This window comes from Sinohyriopsis cumingii, chromosome 5, assembly GCF_028554795.1.
Source record: "Sinohyriopsis cumingii isolate HCF-2022 chromosome 5, ASM2855479v2, whole genome shotgun sequence".
Classification (NCBI taxonomy): Eukaryota; Metazoa; Mollusca; class Bivalvia; order Unionida; family Unionidae; genus Sinohyriopsis; species Sinohyriopsis cumingii.
In genome coordinates this window covers 137,173,975-137,195,341 of record NC_142965.1, presented here as the reverse complement: position 1 = coordinate 137,195,341, position 21,367 = coordinate 137,173,975, and the positions used below count along the sequence as shown (strand labels likewise).

The 21,367-nt window shown below is 34.0% G+C and overlaps 1 protein-coding gene and 1 long non-coding RNA gene across 3 annotated transcripts in view; one reads left to right on the top strand and one right to left on the bottom strand.

Annotated features, from left to right (window-relative positions):
- Positions 1 to 21,367, bottom strand: part of LOC149800323 (ATP-dependent (S)-NAD(P)H-hydrate dehydratase-like) — a 269,318-nt gene that overhangs the window by 91,475 nt on the left and 156,476 nt on the right. Inside the window, exon 10 of one of the 2 annotated variants that reach the window (XM_089959915.1) lies at positions 11,372 to 11,533. The exons of the other annotated variant lie outside the window; for it this stretch is intronic. Within the exon in view, the coding sequence (XP_089816041.1) occupies positions 11,524 to 11,533 (10 nt within the window). The 3' untranslated portion in view covers positions 11,372 to 11,523. Of the gene's footprint in view, positions 1 to 11,371; positions 11,534 to 21,367 lie in introns of those variants that run through there. 2 annotated transcript variants of the gene reach the window in all.
- Positions 1 to 21,367, top strand: part of LOC149800324 (uncharacterized) — a 53,765-nt gene that overhangs the window by 18,202 nt on the left and 14,196 nt on the right. The gene's annotated exons all lie outside the window — the stretch shown is intronic.

The following is a 21,367-nucleotide window of genomic DNA, read 5'->3' as shown; positions in this document are numbered from 1 at the left end:
CAGAAAAATGGTGTTAAACCCCACAACAACAACAGTAGATTTACAGTGGTCCAGTTAGGGATAGTAGTTATTTTATTTCTGCAGTCATGAAAGCCTACCTGGCCATAATGAACCATGGTGAAAGTAATGACCAGGTGTCCAGGCCAATTTCATATTAGTGGTCAGTTGTACAACCTGTCTTATGATCATCTCCAGAACCCCTGACCAATGGGTTGGTCAGTTTCATCAATAAACATGGCAGGTCAGGTTGAAATAGAAACCTTCTAATTATTATCCGTATTAACATTCTGTCAAAACTTACTTGACGAGAGAGGAATTACCATAGCTTATCTCAGCTACACAATAAAATCCTCATATTTTCAATTTGTATGCATACTTTCCAGCACTGGAATAATTATTACCTTGTATCAGACACCTTGTTGCAAATGAATATTTGACTGGCAATTAGGTTAGCTCAATCTTTTTTTCAATTTCGTGCCAGTAATAATCTACAATAAAACTAGTGTTATTATCGTTTTCCACACCTCTTTTCTTTCTATGTGGCAGAAATTATAACAGTGAAGTGAAAATCTATTGTTTATATGACCATAAAGAAACTAAGATCAAAATATGCATCAAGTTAGATTAGTAATAATTGGCAAGATGAATTTTGACATCTCTTTGTGCACTAAATCAAGACCAGAAGATAACATGGCGTTCAAAACAGAATACAAATAATCAAATATTAGAGTCATTTTCATTTAAATGTAACACATTGAAGACTTTCAATTTTCACAATGATGGTTTTCGCAAGATTTCTGTTTCTTCTTTTATTTGCCTAAAAGAAACCAATAATAAATAATGGTTAGCCATACAAATTTTATGAATTACTGTAAAAGTTTAAATTCATTCAACATTTTAATAGTCTCTGCATTCTAGAAGTTTAGAAAACCCTGAATTTTGTATAATCTGCATTCTGACTACACTGACATTAAAAAATTCGAAACTTTAAGTTTGCTTTTTGTGTTTGAAAACTTACAAATATATGTGGCAAGCCATTTTTTCTTTTATTCTATTACCTTCTGTACTCATGTATAAGTTTTGTGCAACTGCAAACTGCATAGACCCTGATCAAACATTGCATAATTTACATGATGATCTGAGACTACATAATTTTGAAGGAATAATGAGGAGAACAAGCAATACAAACCTTGATCTGCTGGTGTACTGTATGATGGCAGATCTGGGTCTACACTGAAGTGGGACCCGACTTATAAGTAAATATATACAGCAGTTTGCTTTCATGAACAAATCATAAATAAAGTGTGGAAATATTTGAAAGAAAAATTTCTCTACTATATTAAAACAAGTTAAGGTCTCTTCATGAAGTCACACACTACAGTTTGTATTTGTTTTGTCACCAATTTATTGTTTACAGATCAATTTATATAAATGTCACACTGCTATATGTAGTTATCATATCTATTTTTTTATATTCTACAACATAAGATGTATAACATAATTATACTTTTAAATAAGGTAAATGTGTGTCAGAAAATTATAAGAAAAAACCATTTTTACAAGATTGGTGTTGAAACTAAAATCAAAATTATATTTCCATAATAAAACAACCGCTCCGGTGGCCTAGTGGTTAGAGCATCCGCCTCGGATGCGGGAGGTCGTGGGTTCGATCCCTGGCCGAGTCATACCAAAGACTTACAAAAATGGTACTAACAGCTGCCTCGCTTGGCGCTCAGCATTAAGAGGTTAGTGTTAGGACTGGTCAGCCCGGTGTCAGGATAATGTGACTGGGTGGGACATCATGCTACATGTCTGCGGCATGATGCCCCAGTGCTAGACATCACTATAAACTGCCACATTGCAGACATCGTAGCGATATGACTGAAAAATTGTTAAAGCTACGTTAAAAATCAAAATCACATCACCATAATAAAACAAGGAATGAACAAACAAAAATCATAGAACTGTTAGTATGTATGTATGTGTGTATATATATATATATATATATATATATATATATATATATATATATATATATATATATATATATATATATATATATATATATATGTGTGTGTGTGTGTATATATATATTTTTAACTGTACATCAGCACATTCCTGGCCACAAAGTGCTGCATATGGTCTAGATAGCCCCCCCCCGTGCGGCATACATAACAAAGATAAAGGCAGAAAAGGAAAAGTTCTCAGAATGGAAAGTCAGATTCTGGATATATACCACTCTTTTAAAAGATGGATATAGACCACACTCTTTTAAAATGTCCAAGTCAGATGGATATAGGCCACACTCTTTTAAAATGTCCAAGTCAGATGGATATAGACCACACTCTTTTAAAATGTCCAAGTCAGATGGATATAGACCACACTCTTTTAAAATGTCCAAGTCAGATGGATATAGACCACACTCTTTTAAAATGTCCAAGTAAGATGGATATAGGCCACACTCTTTTAAAATGTCCAAGTCAGATGGATATAGACCACACTCTTTTAAAATGTCCAAGTCAGATGGATATAGGCCACACTCTTTTAAAATGTCCAAGTCAGATGGATATAGACCACACTCTTTTAAAATGTCCAAGTCAGATGGATATAGACCACACTCTTTTAAAATGTCCAAGTCAGATGGATATAGACCACACTCTTTTAAAATGTCCAAGTCAGATGGATATAGGCCACACTCTTTTAAAATGTCCAAGTCAGATGGATATAGACCACACTCTTTTAAAATGTCCAAGTCAGATGGATATAGGCCACACTCTTTTAAAATGTCCAAGTCAGATGGATATAGACCACAATCTTTTAAAAGGTCCAAGTCAGATGGATATAGGCCACACTCTTTTAAAATGTCCAAGTCAGATGGATATAGACCACACTCTTTTAAAATGTCCAAGTCAGATGGATATAGACCACACTCTTTTAAAATGTCCAAGTCAGATGGATATAGACAACACTTTCAAAAAGTCCAATTCAGATGGATATAGACAACACTTTTAAAATGTCCAAGTCCGCGAAAACAAATCTTGGGGCAAATCCAAGGGCCAAAAAAAAATGGTTGTCTCTATTATTCACCTTTTAAGACATGCAGGAGGATGCACAGGGCCTAATCTACATCCCCTAGCCTGTGGGTGTTTGGGTTTACTGTTGATTAGAAATCTAAGTAAACATCAAGTATACATCTGTATACTTCAAGTTATTAATTGTAAACTGAGCTAAACCTGTCATTTACTCCCAATATACAATGGTCTCTTACTGTAATGAGACTCAGTATATCACTGCCCACTTATAAGGCAGGTACCACCATCATGGATCCCATTTATCCTTGCTATTTATTTTGCTTTTTGGATCATTAGAAACAATTATATTATAATTTCACATCATTAAATACTCTGCTTTGTGTCTTTACAGACATGTATTTGCTGGAAAATCTCTAAGTAGAAGGTTCCCCCATTTTAATGCAGGCCACTTATGAATCCAATTAATAATAATAATAATAATGCTTTATTTATAGAGGGTGACTCATTAGTCAAGGACTATTCTCCCTTGAGGCCCTCTTTACATCATTACAGAGGGAGCGATGTATTTGTAATCATTATTTTATTTTTTGTGGTACCAATTTTCATGGAATCTGTGGTTGTTATAAACCTAAAAATTAAAGACAGCACTCACTCACTATAATGCCCTTCATTATAACACAGCTTCTGTTATAAGGCGAGTAGGTCATGGGCCTCATTTCATTACAAGCTAGCAGAATTATATGCGTCATGAACTTTCACAAGGCAGTCTCATTTTAGAATGGTACCATACACACTTATTAGTAGAGTAAAAATTACAAACAAGAAAGATCCTCATGTACCAAGTGTACTTGCTTATAAATCAAGTCAAATTGTAAACAACAAAGATCCTGATTTGTCATATCGTAATGTGTCTGCAGATCAGAGTCTACACTGTTTGTTCTGCTGATTACTCCTAACAAACTGCACAGAACCAGATCTTAAGGTACATTATGCAATGGCAGATCTGGGTCTGTGCATTTTGCAGTTGGACTCGACTTATAAGTGAGTATATACGGTATACTTTATGACTTGAATGAACTGCATTATAATATGGATGTAATGTAATGAACCTTTATGAAAAAAGTAGGACCACTTCCCTTATCTACGAAATTAAATGAAAGAAAATTTGTAAAACCATGGCATTTCAATATTCATGGAAGTAAATAATTCACAGTACATGTATAACACAGCTTATCTGTACAGGACATGTGCTTTATACATAAGGTGGTCTTCCATAACAGTGGTTTGTAAAATCACATTATTTTTTTTTACAATTATGGCAGAAAATATACTCACAGCCTGACAGTGATTTAATTAGACTACACAATCATTATGCACAAACAAGAAAATACGCAGCATACATAACTGACATTTTTTAATTGTTATGTCTTCCATATTGAGTTACACTAATTGTGCCAATGTAGTATAAAAGATAGATTAGTGCTTCAACAGACAAAGGAATAAAATTGCTTCACACAGTACGAGAAAGGTGCCACTCTTTCTGTTTCCGTTTCAAAGCAAGTTGAATGTTTACAGCAATTTACCTTGGAAAGTGGTAAATGCAGTCAACATTGCTTGTCCCCACTTGTAAAGTGCTCTTGTTTTCATACAGTAGGAAAAGTAAACAGAAAGGAATCATTATCCTGGGACAGCTAATTATTTCAATTCTTTTAAACTGGTGTTTATTTTTAAAGAAAACAAAAGGCACAGCAGACAGAAAAAGCCATATAAGTGCAACCATTGTAGGAATGTACATCCTGAACATTCATGGACAAATGATAATTAACATGTGATAATTTGCTTTTGGATTCATCAGACTGAAAACAAAGTTTCCACATATCTCGACACTTTGTCAGGTCTTAATTGAGGAGTTAATTAGGAAATGTGCAATTTTTAAAATTAACAGAGATAAAATCACCTGTAAATGAAGAAAATTGGCACCCCCATATTCCTCTATCTTTTGCTGCTTATTATATCCTGACTTGTTTATGCTAATTGTTATATTCTTACATAGCATACAACTATTTTGACATGTACATGAGAGAACTGTTATATTTTTATGTAGCATACAACTATTTTGACATAGAAAATAACATCTAATTTTAAGCCTGCATGTACACGCTGTGGATATAGTTAAGTGGAAGATGTGAGAAGTTAGAAAGTGTATAGACCAGAGAGATCATTTACAAGGTAAAAAATGAAGATTTAATTATTTTTTTAAATGGAGAGTTCTAACATTCATAGGTCATTTTGACCAAAAGTGGGCAGTTGTGGACATGAAGATTTCTCTCACTGTAAGGTTGATCAGGTCATAAACAATAAACATACTTGAAAAAAGGCAGATCCAAGATTCTTTGTGTGATGGTTCTTTGTTTAAGAACTGAGTTTCCTTTCTGCCAGACTGGCTTTTTCTGCTCAAGGTTGATATTTTAACTGAACTAGAAACTGTGTATGGAACACATATTTCCGAACTTAGTGCATGAAATGAGCCCAAACAAAATGCCAATGCTTAAATAAAGGTCTAATGGAAGGGTGTATAGAAGGACAAGGCTATGTCCTTAACAAGGTTGTGTTATGGCATAAAAAATGGGTGGGTTTGGGGAATAAAGTGACCCCTTGTCCCTCCGCTACCTCTTACATGATCTGCCACTAATGTAAGTAACAAAATTAATTGGTGAGATGCTTACTTCACTTCGTTGCTTTTTTAAAAAGTGGCATAAAACGTTATATATCAACTGCAAGATAGTAGGTGATTCTACAAACAGTACAGAATGCAAAATGGTGTCTAAAAATTAAATTTTTTTTTTCAGACCAAATCATTTTTGAATTTTATGTATCTTGACAACATCTGTCACCATTAATTATTTGACATTAAAAATATCTCACTTTTTGAAATCAAACCACAATTAGCGCCTACCAACTTCAAAAAATTATGTTTTATTATCACTCATTGGCTTGTTCTTGCCTATAAATTTTCATAATTAATGAGATTTAGTACCTAATGCAGATTCTTGGAACATGATTAACTGACATGTTACCATCAAAGACTGGCTAACATCATATCACAAATTACAGTGGCATTCCAAAGGTTGCTCCAACTGTGTTTGCCATACATTGCTTTAAATAATTGGTCCATGGTTTAGTATGCCATACATTGCTTTAAATAATTGGTCCATGGTTTAGTATCAGAATTGTGATTGTTTTAAAAAAAGATGATTCATCACAGAATAAAACAAAGAAAAGATCAAAAGTGAAAAGAACATCTTATGTTGCATAAAAAAACACATGCAACAACAATCTGTATTCTATTCTTAAGTATAATTGGTTTGTGGTACTGGATTTGGTGTAGATGATTTCCCTTAAGATTCAAAATGCATAAGAATCTATTGAATAATTGCCAAAAGAGTAACTGTATTCATATATATATATATATATATATATATATATATATATATATATATATATATATATATATATATATATATATATATATATAAGACAAATGTCAGAATAAACAAAAATTTTTAAAAAAATCTATGAAAGACTAATCAGCTCCTGACCAACCAAAATGTACATGTATATTTCCAGGAACCCATGAAAGGTATTTCTTCTTTCTATTTATTAAATCATCTCTCATATTTGTCTGAGACTCCAACAAACCACTATTGAAAACAACACTATTTTCTTACATGTTTAAGTTATCAGGGGTTCACATGATAACTGTTTAGTGCAGTAAAAATGTGCATGACCTTGGACTTTGAACCTGACATTATGGATGGTAGATTTTTTTTATCAGAGTGAGGCAAAAAAATGCAAGCAGTTACCTTGACCTGACCCCAAGGTCTTCACAAAAAAAGGGCAGATAAGTTCAATAGTCATGGTTTGAGGGTCAGAGCTGCACAATTTCATTCAGAATCAATTAAATAGTGCAACAAGTGTTTAAGTGAAAACCATTTGACAATCCTACCACTCTTGCAAGTGAGGTATCTATAAAAAGATTATTGAAATGGCCACTATGTTGTCATTTTAGATGCAAGATGATTATAATTTTCATTCCAAACCAGTTGTGTAGTGCTAGTGTGCTTTTTCATTTTCATGTAGATATACCATTTTCATGTAGATATACCATTTTCATGTACATATACCATTTTCATGTACAAACACCATTTTCATGCACATATACCATTTTCATGTACATATACCATTTTCATGTACAAATACCATTTTCATGCACATACACCATTTTCATGTACAAATACCATTTTCATGCACATATACCATTTTCATGTACATATACCATTTTCAGGTACATATACCATTTTCATGTACATATACCATTTTCATGTCAAACCATCTAGACAAGTCTTTTAGTTAAAGCCCTATGTGACTAAGACTATCTGTTCAGGAGGAGTTAGTGACATGATTTTCAAGATGGCCACCATGTTGGTCATGTTGGATGTCAAATTGGCAGCAGTGTAGGCCTGTCTATATATATCAGATGTGTCTTTCAGTAAAAAAAATCTCATGCTGATATGACCATAATCCAGTCATGAATAGCCATAACAAGATTTTCAAGATGGTCATTGTGACAGACAAAATATAATCTTTTTCACACAATAAAAAAAGAACAAAAGAAAATCACTGGAAGCTTTTAGTGGTCAATGAAATAAAAATGGATTTATGACCTAAGTAAACAAATTAAATGTATCTGACCAATAAATATTTCCTCGACTCAAGACACATGCCTTATCAAACTCTTTTATTCACAAACGTCCTCAGCTGGAAATGACTCTGAAAATAATTCCTTTACAAAAAGTATTTGACAAAATAATGCCCATCCTATAAATCTAACATTGTTTATGGTCAAGGAAGACAAGACAAGATGAGAAGTGTAAATCTTGTTAAACATTGATTGTCCCTTGATGCACAATGACCACAGGGGATTATCTTCAGGAAGATAACAGAGATAAAAAAAAAAACTGACAGCTGCGTGGATCAATAAATCAACAGTTTATGTACCAGATTTATTCACTTAAAAGTCAAGTCAAAATGCAACCAACAAATATCCCGATCTGCCGTAGCATAATGCACCTGCAGATTAGGGTCTATGTTGTTCTACTGATCACTCCTAACAAACTGCACAGACCCAGATTTGTGGTGCATTATGCACCAGTATATATGATAGAAGAAAGTATATATGATAGAAGGTGACATTTTTTGTTGTTGTTGTTGTGGGGTTTAACGCCATTTTTCAGCACAAAATAGGCTATATATGGCAGCCAGTATTAATGGTGGAGGAAGAACCTGGGAAAACCCCGGAAAGGACCACCGACCTACGAGAAGCTACTGGCAAGCTTTCTCACATACCCACATTGGCTGAATCTTAGACTCGAACCGACGCAGGCAGAGGTGAGATGGCAGTGATCTGTAACGAAGAGCGCTTTATTCCACTTGGCCACTTGGGGCCCCTAAGGTGGAATAGATATTCTTAATTATTGTCACAGACTCATAGTACAACTATTTATAGCAGAATGTAACTAGACCAAGATCAGATGTCTACCAAATATTTTCAAATCTGAAACATATTTCAGATACACATACCATGTAATATCCAGTAAAGATGTAATGCATGATAGCATCCCTACGATGATCTGGGTCTACAAACTGCAGTTCATTAAAAGACTGATTTATGAGAAGTGTTTACATAAATTGATAGTTAATGACTAAATTCCAAAAAGAGACTCGGCTAGCATGGGTAAGTGGGAAAGCCTGCCAGTAGCTTCTCATGTGTTGGTGGTTGTTCCCTGGGTTTTCCAGGGTTCTTCCTCCACCAGTCATACTGGCTGCCATGTATAGCCTATCTTGTGCTGAAAAATGGCATCAAACCCTAGAACAAAAACAACAACAACCAAAAAGAGATTCTGACAATACAGTACTCCCTTATTATAATGCCATCCTTAGGGGCCCTAGATCATACTGTCTTGTATTGAGACTGTCCTTGTAATGAAGTACATGATACAGTACTCACTTACTGTAAAGTCATCCATGGTGATCCACACTATTACTATTTCACAATGAGACTTCCTAATAAAATAACTGATAAATACTCCCTCATTATAATGCCATCCGTAAGTATACTGCCTTATAATGAGACTGCATTACAATGAAATGCATGGTAAAGTAATCCTTTATTATAATGCTGCCAATGGGCACCATGCAGTACCCTTATAATGAGGTACATGATACAATACTCTGTCATTATATAATACTGTCCATGAGAATCAAGATTATACAACCTTGCCTTATAAGGAAGCACATACTACATGTAATTTACAACCAACTGATGAAATGGGATCCATTACTATACACTTTACTCGCATATCTATATATCGTCTTGGTGAAATGGGCACATGATTTTCTATTATATCTAATAAACAAGCAGCTTTGTGATATATATTCTTTAAGTTGCCCTGCATAGTAAAAGCTTAATATTTGAACATGCATCTTTCAAAGAACATCATATGAAGTTTTATTGCATACAGCTGATAAAGAGATACAAACTGGAAAAATCAAAAGACAGATGTAAATAAAGATAGAACGATGTGCTGTAGATAGAACTACTAAATGGAGTCAATGTTTTGTATTCATCGGGTATATCAATTGCTATATGTTGTATATAATCTATCATCCAGTCTATGAGGCCTAAAGAAAACATTTAGCACCTAGCAAACTTGTACCAATGTAAGGACATTCTCACCTAAAGGCATTTTTAAAAAAAATGCATTACAGTATGTTGAATGTCTTATGTGTTTAGGCTCTTTCAAACAGTAACAAGAAAACAGTGAAGACAACAAGCTTTGTAAAATTTAACAAATGATTTATTTCCCTAGAAAACAAGTTAAAAAAAAGAAAAAGAACGTATGGTTTTCTAAATCAAATCCAAAAATAATCCAAGAATTAAAAAAATGAAGTCCTAGTAATAAAAAGTCCTAATGAAACTGAGTTTGAATCCCAATGAAATCCAAAATGGAAGATGATGACATATACTGTGGTCAGCATCGTACTGATGTGTCAACAGTTATTTGTTGAATCACAGAAAATAATAGTTCAGTGTTTGAATTCTATGTAAATTTTGATAACCATCCTTGTCCAACAATTAATTTAGAGTACAAGTATTTCCAGGAAAAATAATTCTCTTGGTATCCAAATAATTTGAAGAAAACAAAATAATTAGCCCCAAAACTGGTCACAACATAAAACACTTTAACTTCTCAAGTGTCAAGGCAATGAATGACTATTCTTTCTCAAAACATTAATAATAAATCTAGCTACGATGCAAAACAGATGCCTGGATGTGGGTCAATCCTCTGGAAAAAACTAATTGATACATGTTATTTGTCACGTACTCCAAGCATGACCTCTATTTCACTTTATGAATCTTACTCTGGCAAAAAATATTAAAAAAGAAACAAAGTTGTTTACTTCAACTCTTACTAGTTCTGAATCAAGGTCAGGAACTAGGCCAGCTTTAGATACAAAGTTTCTATTATTAGTTGCTTATACAAAAAACAGTCAGGTCAAACATAACTGAATTGAATTTCTAGACAATGACAAATCCAGTAAATAATGTTACAATAGAATATAAAAAAATTTAAACTAACAAACAAACAATTATATTAAATAAAATATAACTTAAAAAAAATATACATAACAGTCTGATGTTTAATCTGCACATATTCCTATTTATAACTGGTAAAATCTTTTAACAACAGGATTAAATAACACAAATATACAAAAATTAATACTTCTACTACCATTTAATATTATGTAAATCAATAGGTTTCATTACTATATCGTATTTATGTCAATGAGACACCTAGGGTTGCATGCTGTATTTTATCTTGTATATAATGTCCAATATCAATACATGTTAACGAACAAAAATCCATTTTGCAATCTGCAGCATTTTTTAAAGCTGAAATGCCACCTAATTGCAGATTGATGTTTACAAAATATGTGCATCAGGCAGTCTAGAGTCTGTGTCACCTAATCATTACACCTGTCAGACTGTATCTAAAACATTATCATATATGGCACCTTTTGTACCTTCATCTCATCTGTCATTTATGGCCCTTGTGACAGTTGGAGTGGACAGTCTGGATAGTCATAAATACAGATCTACACAGTGGTCTCTCTTTCATGAAGTTTCAATGTCAAGTCTGACAGCTTACTGCAGAAAGAAGGAAACACTCATGCAGCAGAATCAATTAGGAATAAACAATAATGACTCGGACACATACCATTGATATCATTCATTTAGAAAGAAAACAATTATGTAGCGCAATTTGAAAATAATACATTTCCTCAGAAAATCTTGCAGAGTTGAACATTGTACATTTTGACAAGTTATGTAAGTTCAGGTAAAATGTCAATCTTTCAGTATGCCTGCACATCATGCAAACCTGAAAAAATCAAGACAATGAGAAAAATATGGTACGATTCTAATTTCTAAGTCCTGGGATGGGGCTTGATGGTGAGTTGAGAAGGTCTTCAAAACATCTGACAAGGTTTCTAAAGTAGTGGAGGTGCAGACCTGAATGTCTTTGTGTTATCTTACAGGCTAGGGATAACATATGCATATGCAATGGGTTGTAAGATTATTGCTTTGCATCATGCCCCCATGGTGGGGAAAGGCAGTCCCTAGGACTTCGTCAGGAGATTGTTGAGATCTGTACCCTTTAACCATATACAGATTTAAAGGACACGAGCATATGAAATCAGACACATGTCCAATATATACATTAGGGTAACAGACCTTCCCCTGCATCATACTTTGGTAACTGCCCCACCCTATAACCATGTATACGTTTAAAGAGCATGAAAAGATAAATCCACAAGCACATATAAAACAGGCACTGGATTATGCCTCTGGTAATGGACTTGCCCATGGGTAATAACCCTGGACCCCTTGGGTGATAACCTGGCAAATGACAAGATATTCACCATATAATCATATATACACATACATGACATAAACAGACTAGTATACATATATACTCTTGTAACACATGATCACTAGGACAGACTATACACCCAGTGGCATGGCTAGGAAGTGCTGGAAAATGCAGTGACACACCACTGATTTTATTCTAGTATCATTTGCTATTAATTATGATTATTATTATGATCATTATTATTATTATTATTATTATTATTATTATTATTATCTAAAACATAGAGGTGGACCAAATGATGAGTCAACAACATTTGATCAGTGTATGATGCAAAATTCTGGAAGGTCAAAAGGCTATGATGCTGGTGAGAAGGTCACTGATATAGGAAACCTATGTTCAGTGTTTCTTTTATATATCTTGTCTTCCATGCTTTCTTTAAATAAAGTAATAAATGATATGTTTGTATAGCATGTGTGATGTTGGCTACATGGAAGACATCTGAATACCTCAATAATTATCCCATAATGCAAATCAATCCATCATAGTCATGGTGGGTAGACTGGGCGCTATGTCTCCATTGTCAATGTCAGCAGGGACCTAACTGCAAGCCAGTCTAGACTAGACCATGTCCTACCTTGTAAATGGTGGATTTGGACAGCAGAACATGTCATGAAAACAAACTACATGCAAATGCACAACGATTTTTACTTGTTACTTCAAAATCAAACAACATGAAGTAATGTAAAAAATGATTTATAGAATATACTATTCAAGAAGAAACTGAAAATGTCAGAGGCCATTAAAATATGGATTTTTGTTAAGAATTGCATTTAGGTTTTGCTTTGTTGTGAAAGACCAGTATTGTATCCATTTACTCCCATTCACTGCAAGCTACATGTAACTAGCTTACCAAACGTTTTATATCAATTTTCTATCACATTTATTAGAAATGACCAATAAAGAACTGCCTACTGCAAATATAAAAGTGACACAAATGTCTTTGAAATAAACCATGGTTATTCCTAATTTTCTCATATTTTCTCAATTATCACATGATTCAATTTTCGTCACATTTATGTTAAACATTATTATACGGTAAATACAATGATAAAAAAGTCTACTTCACAATATATTGTGATGCTTAACAGTGCTCTAAATACAAGGGATATCCAAATCTACTTCACATTATATTGTGATGCTTAACAGTGTTCTAAATACTAGTGATATCAAAATAGACATCATATTATATTATGATGCTTAACAGTGTTCAGAACACTTGGGATATCAAAATCTACTTCGCATTATAGTATTATATCATAATGATTAACAGTGTTCTAAATACAAGGGATATCCAAATCTACTTCACACTATATTATGATGCTTAACAGTGTTATAAATACAAGGGATATCCAAATCTACTTCACATTATATTATGATGCTTAATAGTGTTATAAATACAAGGGATATCCAAATCTACTTCACATTATATTATGATACTTAACAGTGTTATAAATACAAGGGATATCCAAATCTACTTCACATTATATTATGATACTTAACAGTGTTATAAATACAAGGGATATCCAAATCTACTTCACATTATATTATGATGCTTAATAGTGTTATAAATACAAGGGATATCAAAATCTACTTCACATTATATTATGATGCTTAACAGTGTTCTAAATACTATGGATATCCAAATCTACTTCACACTATATTATGATGCTTAACAGTGTTCTAAATACTATGGATATCAAAATCTACTTCACACTATATTATGATTTTTAACAGTGTTCTACAACTTAGGATATCAACATCTAAATCGTATTATATTATGATGATTAACAGTGTTCTAAACACTAGAGGTATCAAAATCTACTTCAAAAAAGAGAATTTCATAGAATGCAAGAATTAGGTATACCGAAATAAATGTTAATTAACTTTAATGACCACCAAAGTTCAAATGATCAGATAAGGTAAAAAAAATGTACTCAAACATGACTTTAAAACATTAAATCAACTTCAGTCATGTTTGTTGCAAAGCATATGCACTCAACAAAATGTCATTACTTAGATTTTTTTTTTTACTGTTACATGTACACATGTCAATATTACAGATCAACTTGTTAAGATACCACCTGTCTCTGTAAACCCTTTCTTCCACATCTCTTGAAACAATCTACAGTACAATTAAATCAATTCAATAGTTTATAATCACAGGCATTTACATGTTAACTGAATACATATTTCAAACGCTGCATGATTATCGAATGCTGATGTTCAACTCCAAAACAGAACTTAAAATGGTAACAGCACTGCTCCAGTAGCATAAGTGGTTAGAGCATCCGCCACGGATGCAGGAGGTCACAGGTTCAAACCTCGGCTGAGTCATACCAAAGACTTACAAAAAAGTACTAGCGATCTGCCTTGATTGGTTCTCAGCAATAAGAGGATGGTTAGTGTTAGGATTAGTCTGCCTGGTATCACGATACTGTGACTGAGTGAGACAGCATGGTACATGTCTGTAGCATGATGTCCCAGTGCTAGACATCACCAGTCTGCAGACACCATAGTGATATGACTGGAAATTTTTAAAGCGATGTTAAAAATCCAAAACACACCCACCCACCCACCCAGGTATGTCCATGTATGAAATTAAGTATGTGTTTCAGTGATGGAGGTATGACCTCATTTATTTTATTATTGGGTATAATGGAAAGGAAAAATGTAGTAGTTATATAATAATAAAGTAGTACTGGTCTCCTAATTTATGTATCTGATTTATTGGAAGTTTGATAATAAGAGAAAACAATCATAGAAAATGATAAAAGAATGTAAATATTATCAAATGTGTAAAAAAAATAGTTACTGTATAAACCTTGTAATAAGTGAATGTTGAATCTAGTAGTAACATGCATATGTGCACAGGTACAGATATATATATATATATATATATATATATATATATATATATATATATATATATATATATATATATATATATATATATATGTGTGTGTGTGTGTGTGTGTGTGTGTAGATATGTATGGGAAATGTGTGTAAATATGTGTACATGTAGAAAATAGTTACAATAAATCCTTTTTTCATTTTGCTCTCTTTCTCTTTCTCTCAGCCAATATTAAATTCTGTATTGTGTTTAGAATATAATACTACATACTAGTATTAATCATTATTCCATGTACAGTAATGTCCACTTGTACTGAGTAATTTGTACGGTTCCCCAACCTACTGCTATCTATATACGAGGAATAATAAACATGGACAAAAAATAGAAACACATAACATATGATGGACAATGAACAACATATCACTGAAGAAGGATTATACCATAAGGTCACAAAGTCTTATGCTTGCTTGGTTGGTTGGTTGATTGGTTGGTTGGTTGTTATGGGTTTAACTCCAGTTTTCAGCACACAGATGGCTACAAATGGGAGCCAGTACTGTTTGGTGGAGAAAGAACCCAGGACAGCCTTTGGGAAGAACCATCAACTCACAGTATGCTAGTGGCAAGCTTTCTCACATACGAATGTTGGCAGAGTCAAAGACTCGAACCCAAGCAGACAGGCACAACATCATTCATCTGCAAAGGTGAGAGCCTTTGACCACTTGGCCACCTGGGGTCTAAACTCATGGCCAGGTGAGCTAAAAATGAATCCATTCAGTAACCACCTGTCTTAGGAAACTCTTCTCCCTTCCCACAGATGGTTGCTGAAGACAAATTTGATCCCTAAAGTTTCTGATGCCATTTGGTAAAGATAAAAGTATGTGGTAGTACTTTCTGATCCTCCCTTCTTTATCCAAATGTTTTTCTCAGTAGGAGAGAAATCTGTCACAACTACAAGAGGAGATGAGAAGGGATTAATGGCACATATAAACTTCATATTATTAACTAGAATTAGTCAGTAGACAAATGGGAAGTTAAGAACAAATTACAATTTAATTCTCGAAAGCTAAAAAAGATCTTAAATGGCACCATAGTTCCGGTTTGTACGAGAAATTCTCTTCAAAGAAAAGCAAGTCTGGATCCAAACAAATCCCAAAATTTCTTTTTGCCACTTGAAGTTAGAGACAGAGCAGGAAAACATGAAGCTCTGGAAGGTCTAAATGATAAACAAAGTGGGAAACACATGGTACTGCACCAAAATGTAGGTATAAACATTCAAATCATTGGACTGTATTACTCAAGCAAATTGATCAAGTTTTCATCTGCAACAGTTGTCTGGAGTGGAAAAACCCTGGGAACTAAGCTAGAACTGTATATACATAACTCTAAAAAGTCTGGGAGGAATTTTAAACATTACCACATATACTAACTTATAACTGCAATTAACATAGACCTGTGATGTAATGTGCCCGCAGATCAGAGATTAATGCTGTTTGTTCTACTGATTGCTCCTAACAAAATGCAAGGACCCAGATCTGCTGGCACATTACCCAATTGTGCAATTTGTAGTTGAACTTTCCTTATAAGTTATTATATACAATACTTTTTACTTTAAAAATATAGGATGACCATATGTAAGTGTGTATATTCTACTTTTTACTATTCTTTCATTTTTCATGCTTTTGTTTTTTTAGGCCTAGTCTAGCTGAATTTGAAATTCAGATCTATAGTTTCTCAAATACAGATCAAGTAATATGCTGTCAGGATGAAAAACCAATATATTTTCTTCCCAATTTAAAAAAAAAAAATTATTGAAGAGGACTTAAAATTTAATAGCCAAAATGCTTGCTTGATTTTATACGAGAAATACACCATACATTACAGGAACGATGCCTCAATGATCTTATTTTTGATAGCATATGAATGAATATATGTATAGGGTTTAATGGCATGTCTGCAAAATACTGGCTATATGGTGCTGATATATGTATGAAAGACAACTTTAAAATAAGCAACTGACAATGTTCCAATATGATAATGACTATGAAATTTGTGAAATATCCTGATCTAGGAGACCTGCACTGGTCAAGAGGTCAGTTAGATATACAGTCCAATAAAACAGGGTCTTAAAACTTGTCAGCATATCTGAAAACTATGTCTACTTATAATATGGTTAACTAAATGTTATTAATTACCTGGTCTTTTTCATCCAATATATGAAATTTCACTTCAGTTCTATAGGAATCATATATCCTCTTTACTCTTAAAAAAAGTCTCAACATTTTAAATTTCTGACACCTGTACATATTTGGCAAATCTTAGATACATTTACAAGCTCTGATTCTTTTAAACTGAGTTTATTGTATCTTTTATGTGAAGAATATCACTGGAATACCTTAGCAATCAAACAGAATGTATCTATAGTAATGATTTGTATTTATCTATAGTGATGGCCTGAATGTATCTTTAGTGATATCTCTGGTTTAAATATATGTAGAGTGATGGTTTGAATGTATCTATAGTGATGATTTGAATGTATCTATAGTTGTTGTAGGGTTTAGCAAAATTTTTCAGCACAAGATAGGCTATACATGGCGGCCAGTATAACTGGTGGAGGAAGAACCCTGGAAGACCCTGGGAAGAACCAACCCAGGAGAAGCTACTGGCAAGCTTTCTCATGTCTCACATACCGATGTTAGCCGAGCCTGAGACTTGAACCTATGCAGACAGAGGTGAGATGGCAGTGATCTGTAATGGTGAGCGCTTTAGACACTCAGCCACTCGGGGCCCCTGTATCTACCGTAATGGCCAGAATGCTTCTATAATGAATCTTTGAATGTATCTATAGTGATGGTTTGAATGCATTAATGCATTAATAGTGATGCTTTGAATGTATCTATAGTGATGGTTTGAATGTATCTATAGTGATCGTTTCAATGTATCTATATTATCTATAGTGATGGTTTGAATGTATCTATAGTGATGGTTTGAATGTATCTATAATGATGGTTTGAATTCATTAATAGTGATGGTTTGAATGTATCTATAATGATGGTTTTAATGTATCTATAATGATGGTCTGAATGTATCTATAGTGATGGTCTGAATGTATCTATAGTGATGGTTTGAATGTATCTATAATGATGGTTTGAATTCATTATTAGTGATGGTTTGAATGTATCTATAATGATGGTTTGAATGTATTAATCATATTTGTTTGAATGTATCTATAATGATGGTTTTAATGTATCTATAATGATGGTCTGAATGTATCTATAGTGATGGTTTTAATGTGTCTATACTGACAGTTTGGATCCAGTCAAACACACTATGTTGGACAGTTTTGCCGGCATTTGTAGAAAATGCCACAAAATGAAATTTCTTGTGAAAATTCACCACAATAACCATTTGTCAGCATAGTATCACAAAAATGCACAAATATGGTCAACTCTTTATTTCAGTAACTTCAGTGAAGCTACAGAAGCAATGTAGTAGTTGTGCTTGCAAATTCTCCATTTTCTGTGTGGATTAAGAGATCTGACAGTGTGTTGAGTGACACAGTCTGGCTACACTCTCCCCCTCTCCTGATTCATAACTTTTCTTATTAACCTCGACATATAATGCCAAACTTCTCCCAAACTTAATTAACCAGAGATAATTTTTCATGGCTGGTATTTAAGAAATATGGTGATCTGCCAGGAGTCTTCTTCCATCAGACACAATTCAATTACCCTTGGCAATTTTTTTGTCTGATGAATGGAAGCTGTTTTATTTACTTACAGGAAGATAAAAATCCCATTGTTTTGTATCTTATAAGACTGTCAACCCTGACAGGATAATACTTTTGACAAAACTGAGAGAATGTTGACATATAAAACATTTCCTGTGATTAATAAAATTGGTTGTCATGGCAATGGAATTTTCTTAACTTTGGAAATGACACTCCATTTCAGTTAAACAAGACTCTTGCATAAGAGAAATATTTTCAAGTCACTCCCCATAAATGAAAGCTCACTAACCTAATTTTATGCAGGAATTTTGTATGGATTTAAATTTTGATTACATTTCTCCCCATGTGCACTTGTGTTCAAATATTACTACAATACACATGCCATGTTTAGAGGTGGGTCTGGGTCTGTTTTGTTTTGCAAAAAAGAAGAGTCTTTTAAGCTCAGTATTTGTTTTGGGGGAGAATTTTAATGTAGCTTTAACAATTTGAGTTTATCGCTACAATGTCTACAGTGTGGCAGTTCATAGTGATGTCAAGCACGGGGGATGCATGCTGCAGACATGTAGCATGTCCCACCCAGTCACATTATCCTGCCATGGGGCTGACCAGTCCTAACACTAGTCACTTAATGTTGAGCACCAAGTGAGGCAGCTGCTAGTACCATTTTTATAAGTCTCTGGTATGACTCAGCTGGTGTTCAAACCCATGACCTTCTGCACCCAAGGTGGTCACTCAAACTGCTTATTCCACTGTTGTGCTTTGAAGCTCAATATGTACAATAGCAAAGTTAAGGTTTTGAAGAATGTTGCATTGTTAATACACTCACTTTGCACATCTGACTGCCCTGGTAAAAGTGACCTCTTTGATTTTAGAAGAATGATCCACCCGCTAATTAGCATACATTAGTTATTTCTTTGAAATTGTTGTCTTAAATGTGAAACAAGAGTCCCTTGAGGGGTCTGATGCTCAACTAGGTGAAAAGAATTTCCAAGAATTCAAGCTGAAACCATTTCTTACTTTCAACCGATGAGTGGTCAAGCCATCTATGATAATCTAGAGTAATAACAAGATTTTCAAATTAGCTACTGCAGTGGACATAATGGATATCAGATTAGTGCCATTTTCATTTAGGACCAAACAGATGTCATTAGAAATCTTTTGGTGAAAACCATATTCTAGTAGCTTAACAAGATTTTCAACATGGCTGATGTGGTGGCCATATTAGACATCAAATCAGCACCATTTTTGTTTGTCTAATCTGACATCATGAGAAGTCTTCTGGTGTAAACCCCATGTCAATATGACTCTCCGTTGCAGGAAAAGTAGCAATAACACAATTTTCAAGATGGCTGCCATGGTGGCCATATTATAAAATAGATTAGCACCATATTCAGTTAGGACCAACTATACATCATAAGAAGTTGTTTGGTGAATACTCCATGCTGACATGACCATCCATTTTGAAGGAGTTAAGTGATAACAAGATTTTCAAGATCACCACTGCGGTGGCATAAATGAAATCAGATCAGCACTATCTTCTTTATGACTAACTAGGCAAAACAAGAAATCTTGTGGTGTGACAATATGTCAAGAGGACTTTCTGTTGAGAAGTAACAATAACAGGATTTTCAAGATGGCTGCTGTGGTGACCATACTGGATGATAGATCAGCACCGTTTGCATGCATGAGCAACCAGACATCATATTACCGGGAAAGTCTTTTCATGAAAACTAGATCCATTCAGGAGAAGTAGCAACAACAGGATGTCCACTCTGGAGGCCATACTGGATGTGGTATCATTTTTGTTTATGACAAACCAGACCATGGACTGAATGCACATGTAATATTTCATGGCAATCCTCCAAGTAGTTTAGGAGTAGTAGTGACAACAAACTTGTGCTAATAGATGGATGATGGGCAGAAAAAAAGTTTTTCATTTGAGTTCTTCTGGTCTATGACCAGCAGAGCTAACAATCATGCTATATGAGAAAGGACTTTGAAGCAGGGGAACCTATCTTGAAAGCCCACCTCTTCTGCCAAAACATAATGGTCTCTCATTACATGTCATAACACTATATAATCAATAAATCTGTACATGGAGAGCCTGGTCTCTCAAGACAGGTGGTCTCTCATAGCAGTGGTCTCTCAGGACAGCTTTTACTGTACATGGTCAAAATTTCGTGAAAATTGTAGTGAGTTATTTAAGTTATAAAAATATGAAATTTTTATTCTGCACAACCATCACAGGCACAGACAACCCACTGGGTCATTCAATGTATTCAATAGGTCATTGACATTAATTAATTAATTAACCTATTAGTTGACTGACCAGCTTTGCGCTAAGCCAAGATATCAATATTCTAATTGTTTTTATGAAAAAAAGAGTATGGGTAATATGGCATTAACTTTCCTTTGGGCAACAATATTCTTTCAGTTATTTTTGTCTTCATCAACCCAAATCCCCATTCCAAACTGATGATGATGTACTGCTACTGATTCCTTGCACATTGAGCTGGCTTCCCATCAAACTTGTCAATAAAAACACTATCCAGATAACTGGGGCCTATAATACACACACAGGATCAGAGAGAGACACAATGAGTAAAGGAAGCCAGCCTAGATTAGATGTATGATACAAAGGTGTTTTAATTCCCTGTGCCTGTTGCAGCTGAGCTTGGTCTTGTGTTAGGGCCAGGTTGTGTGT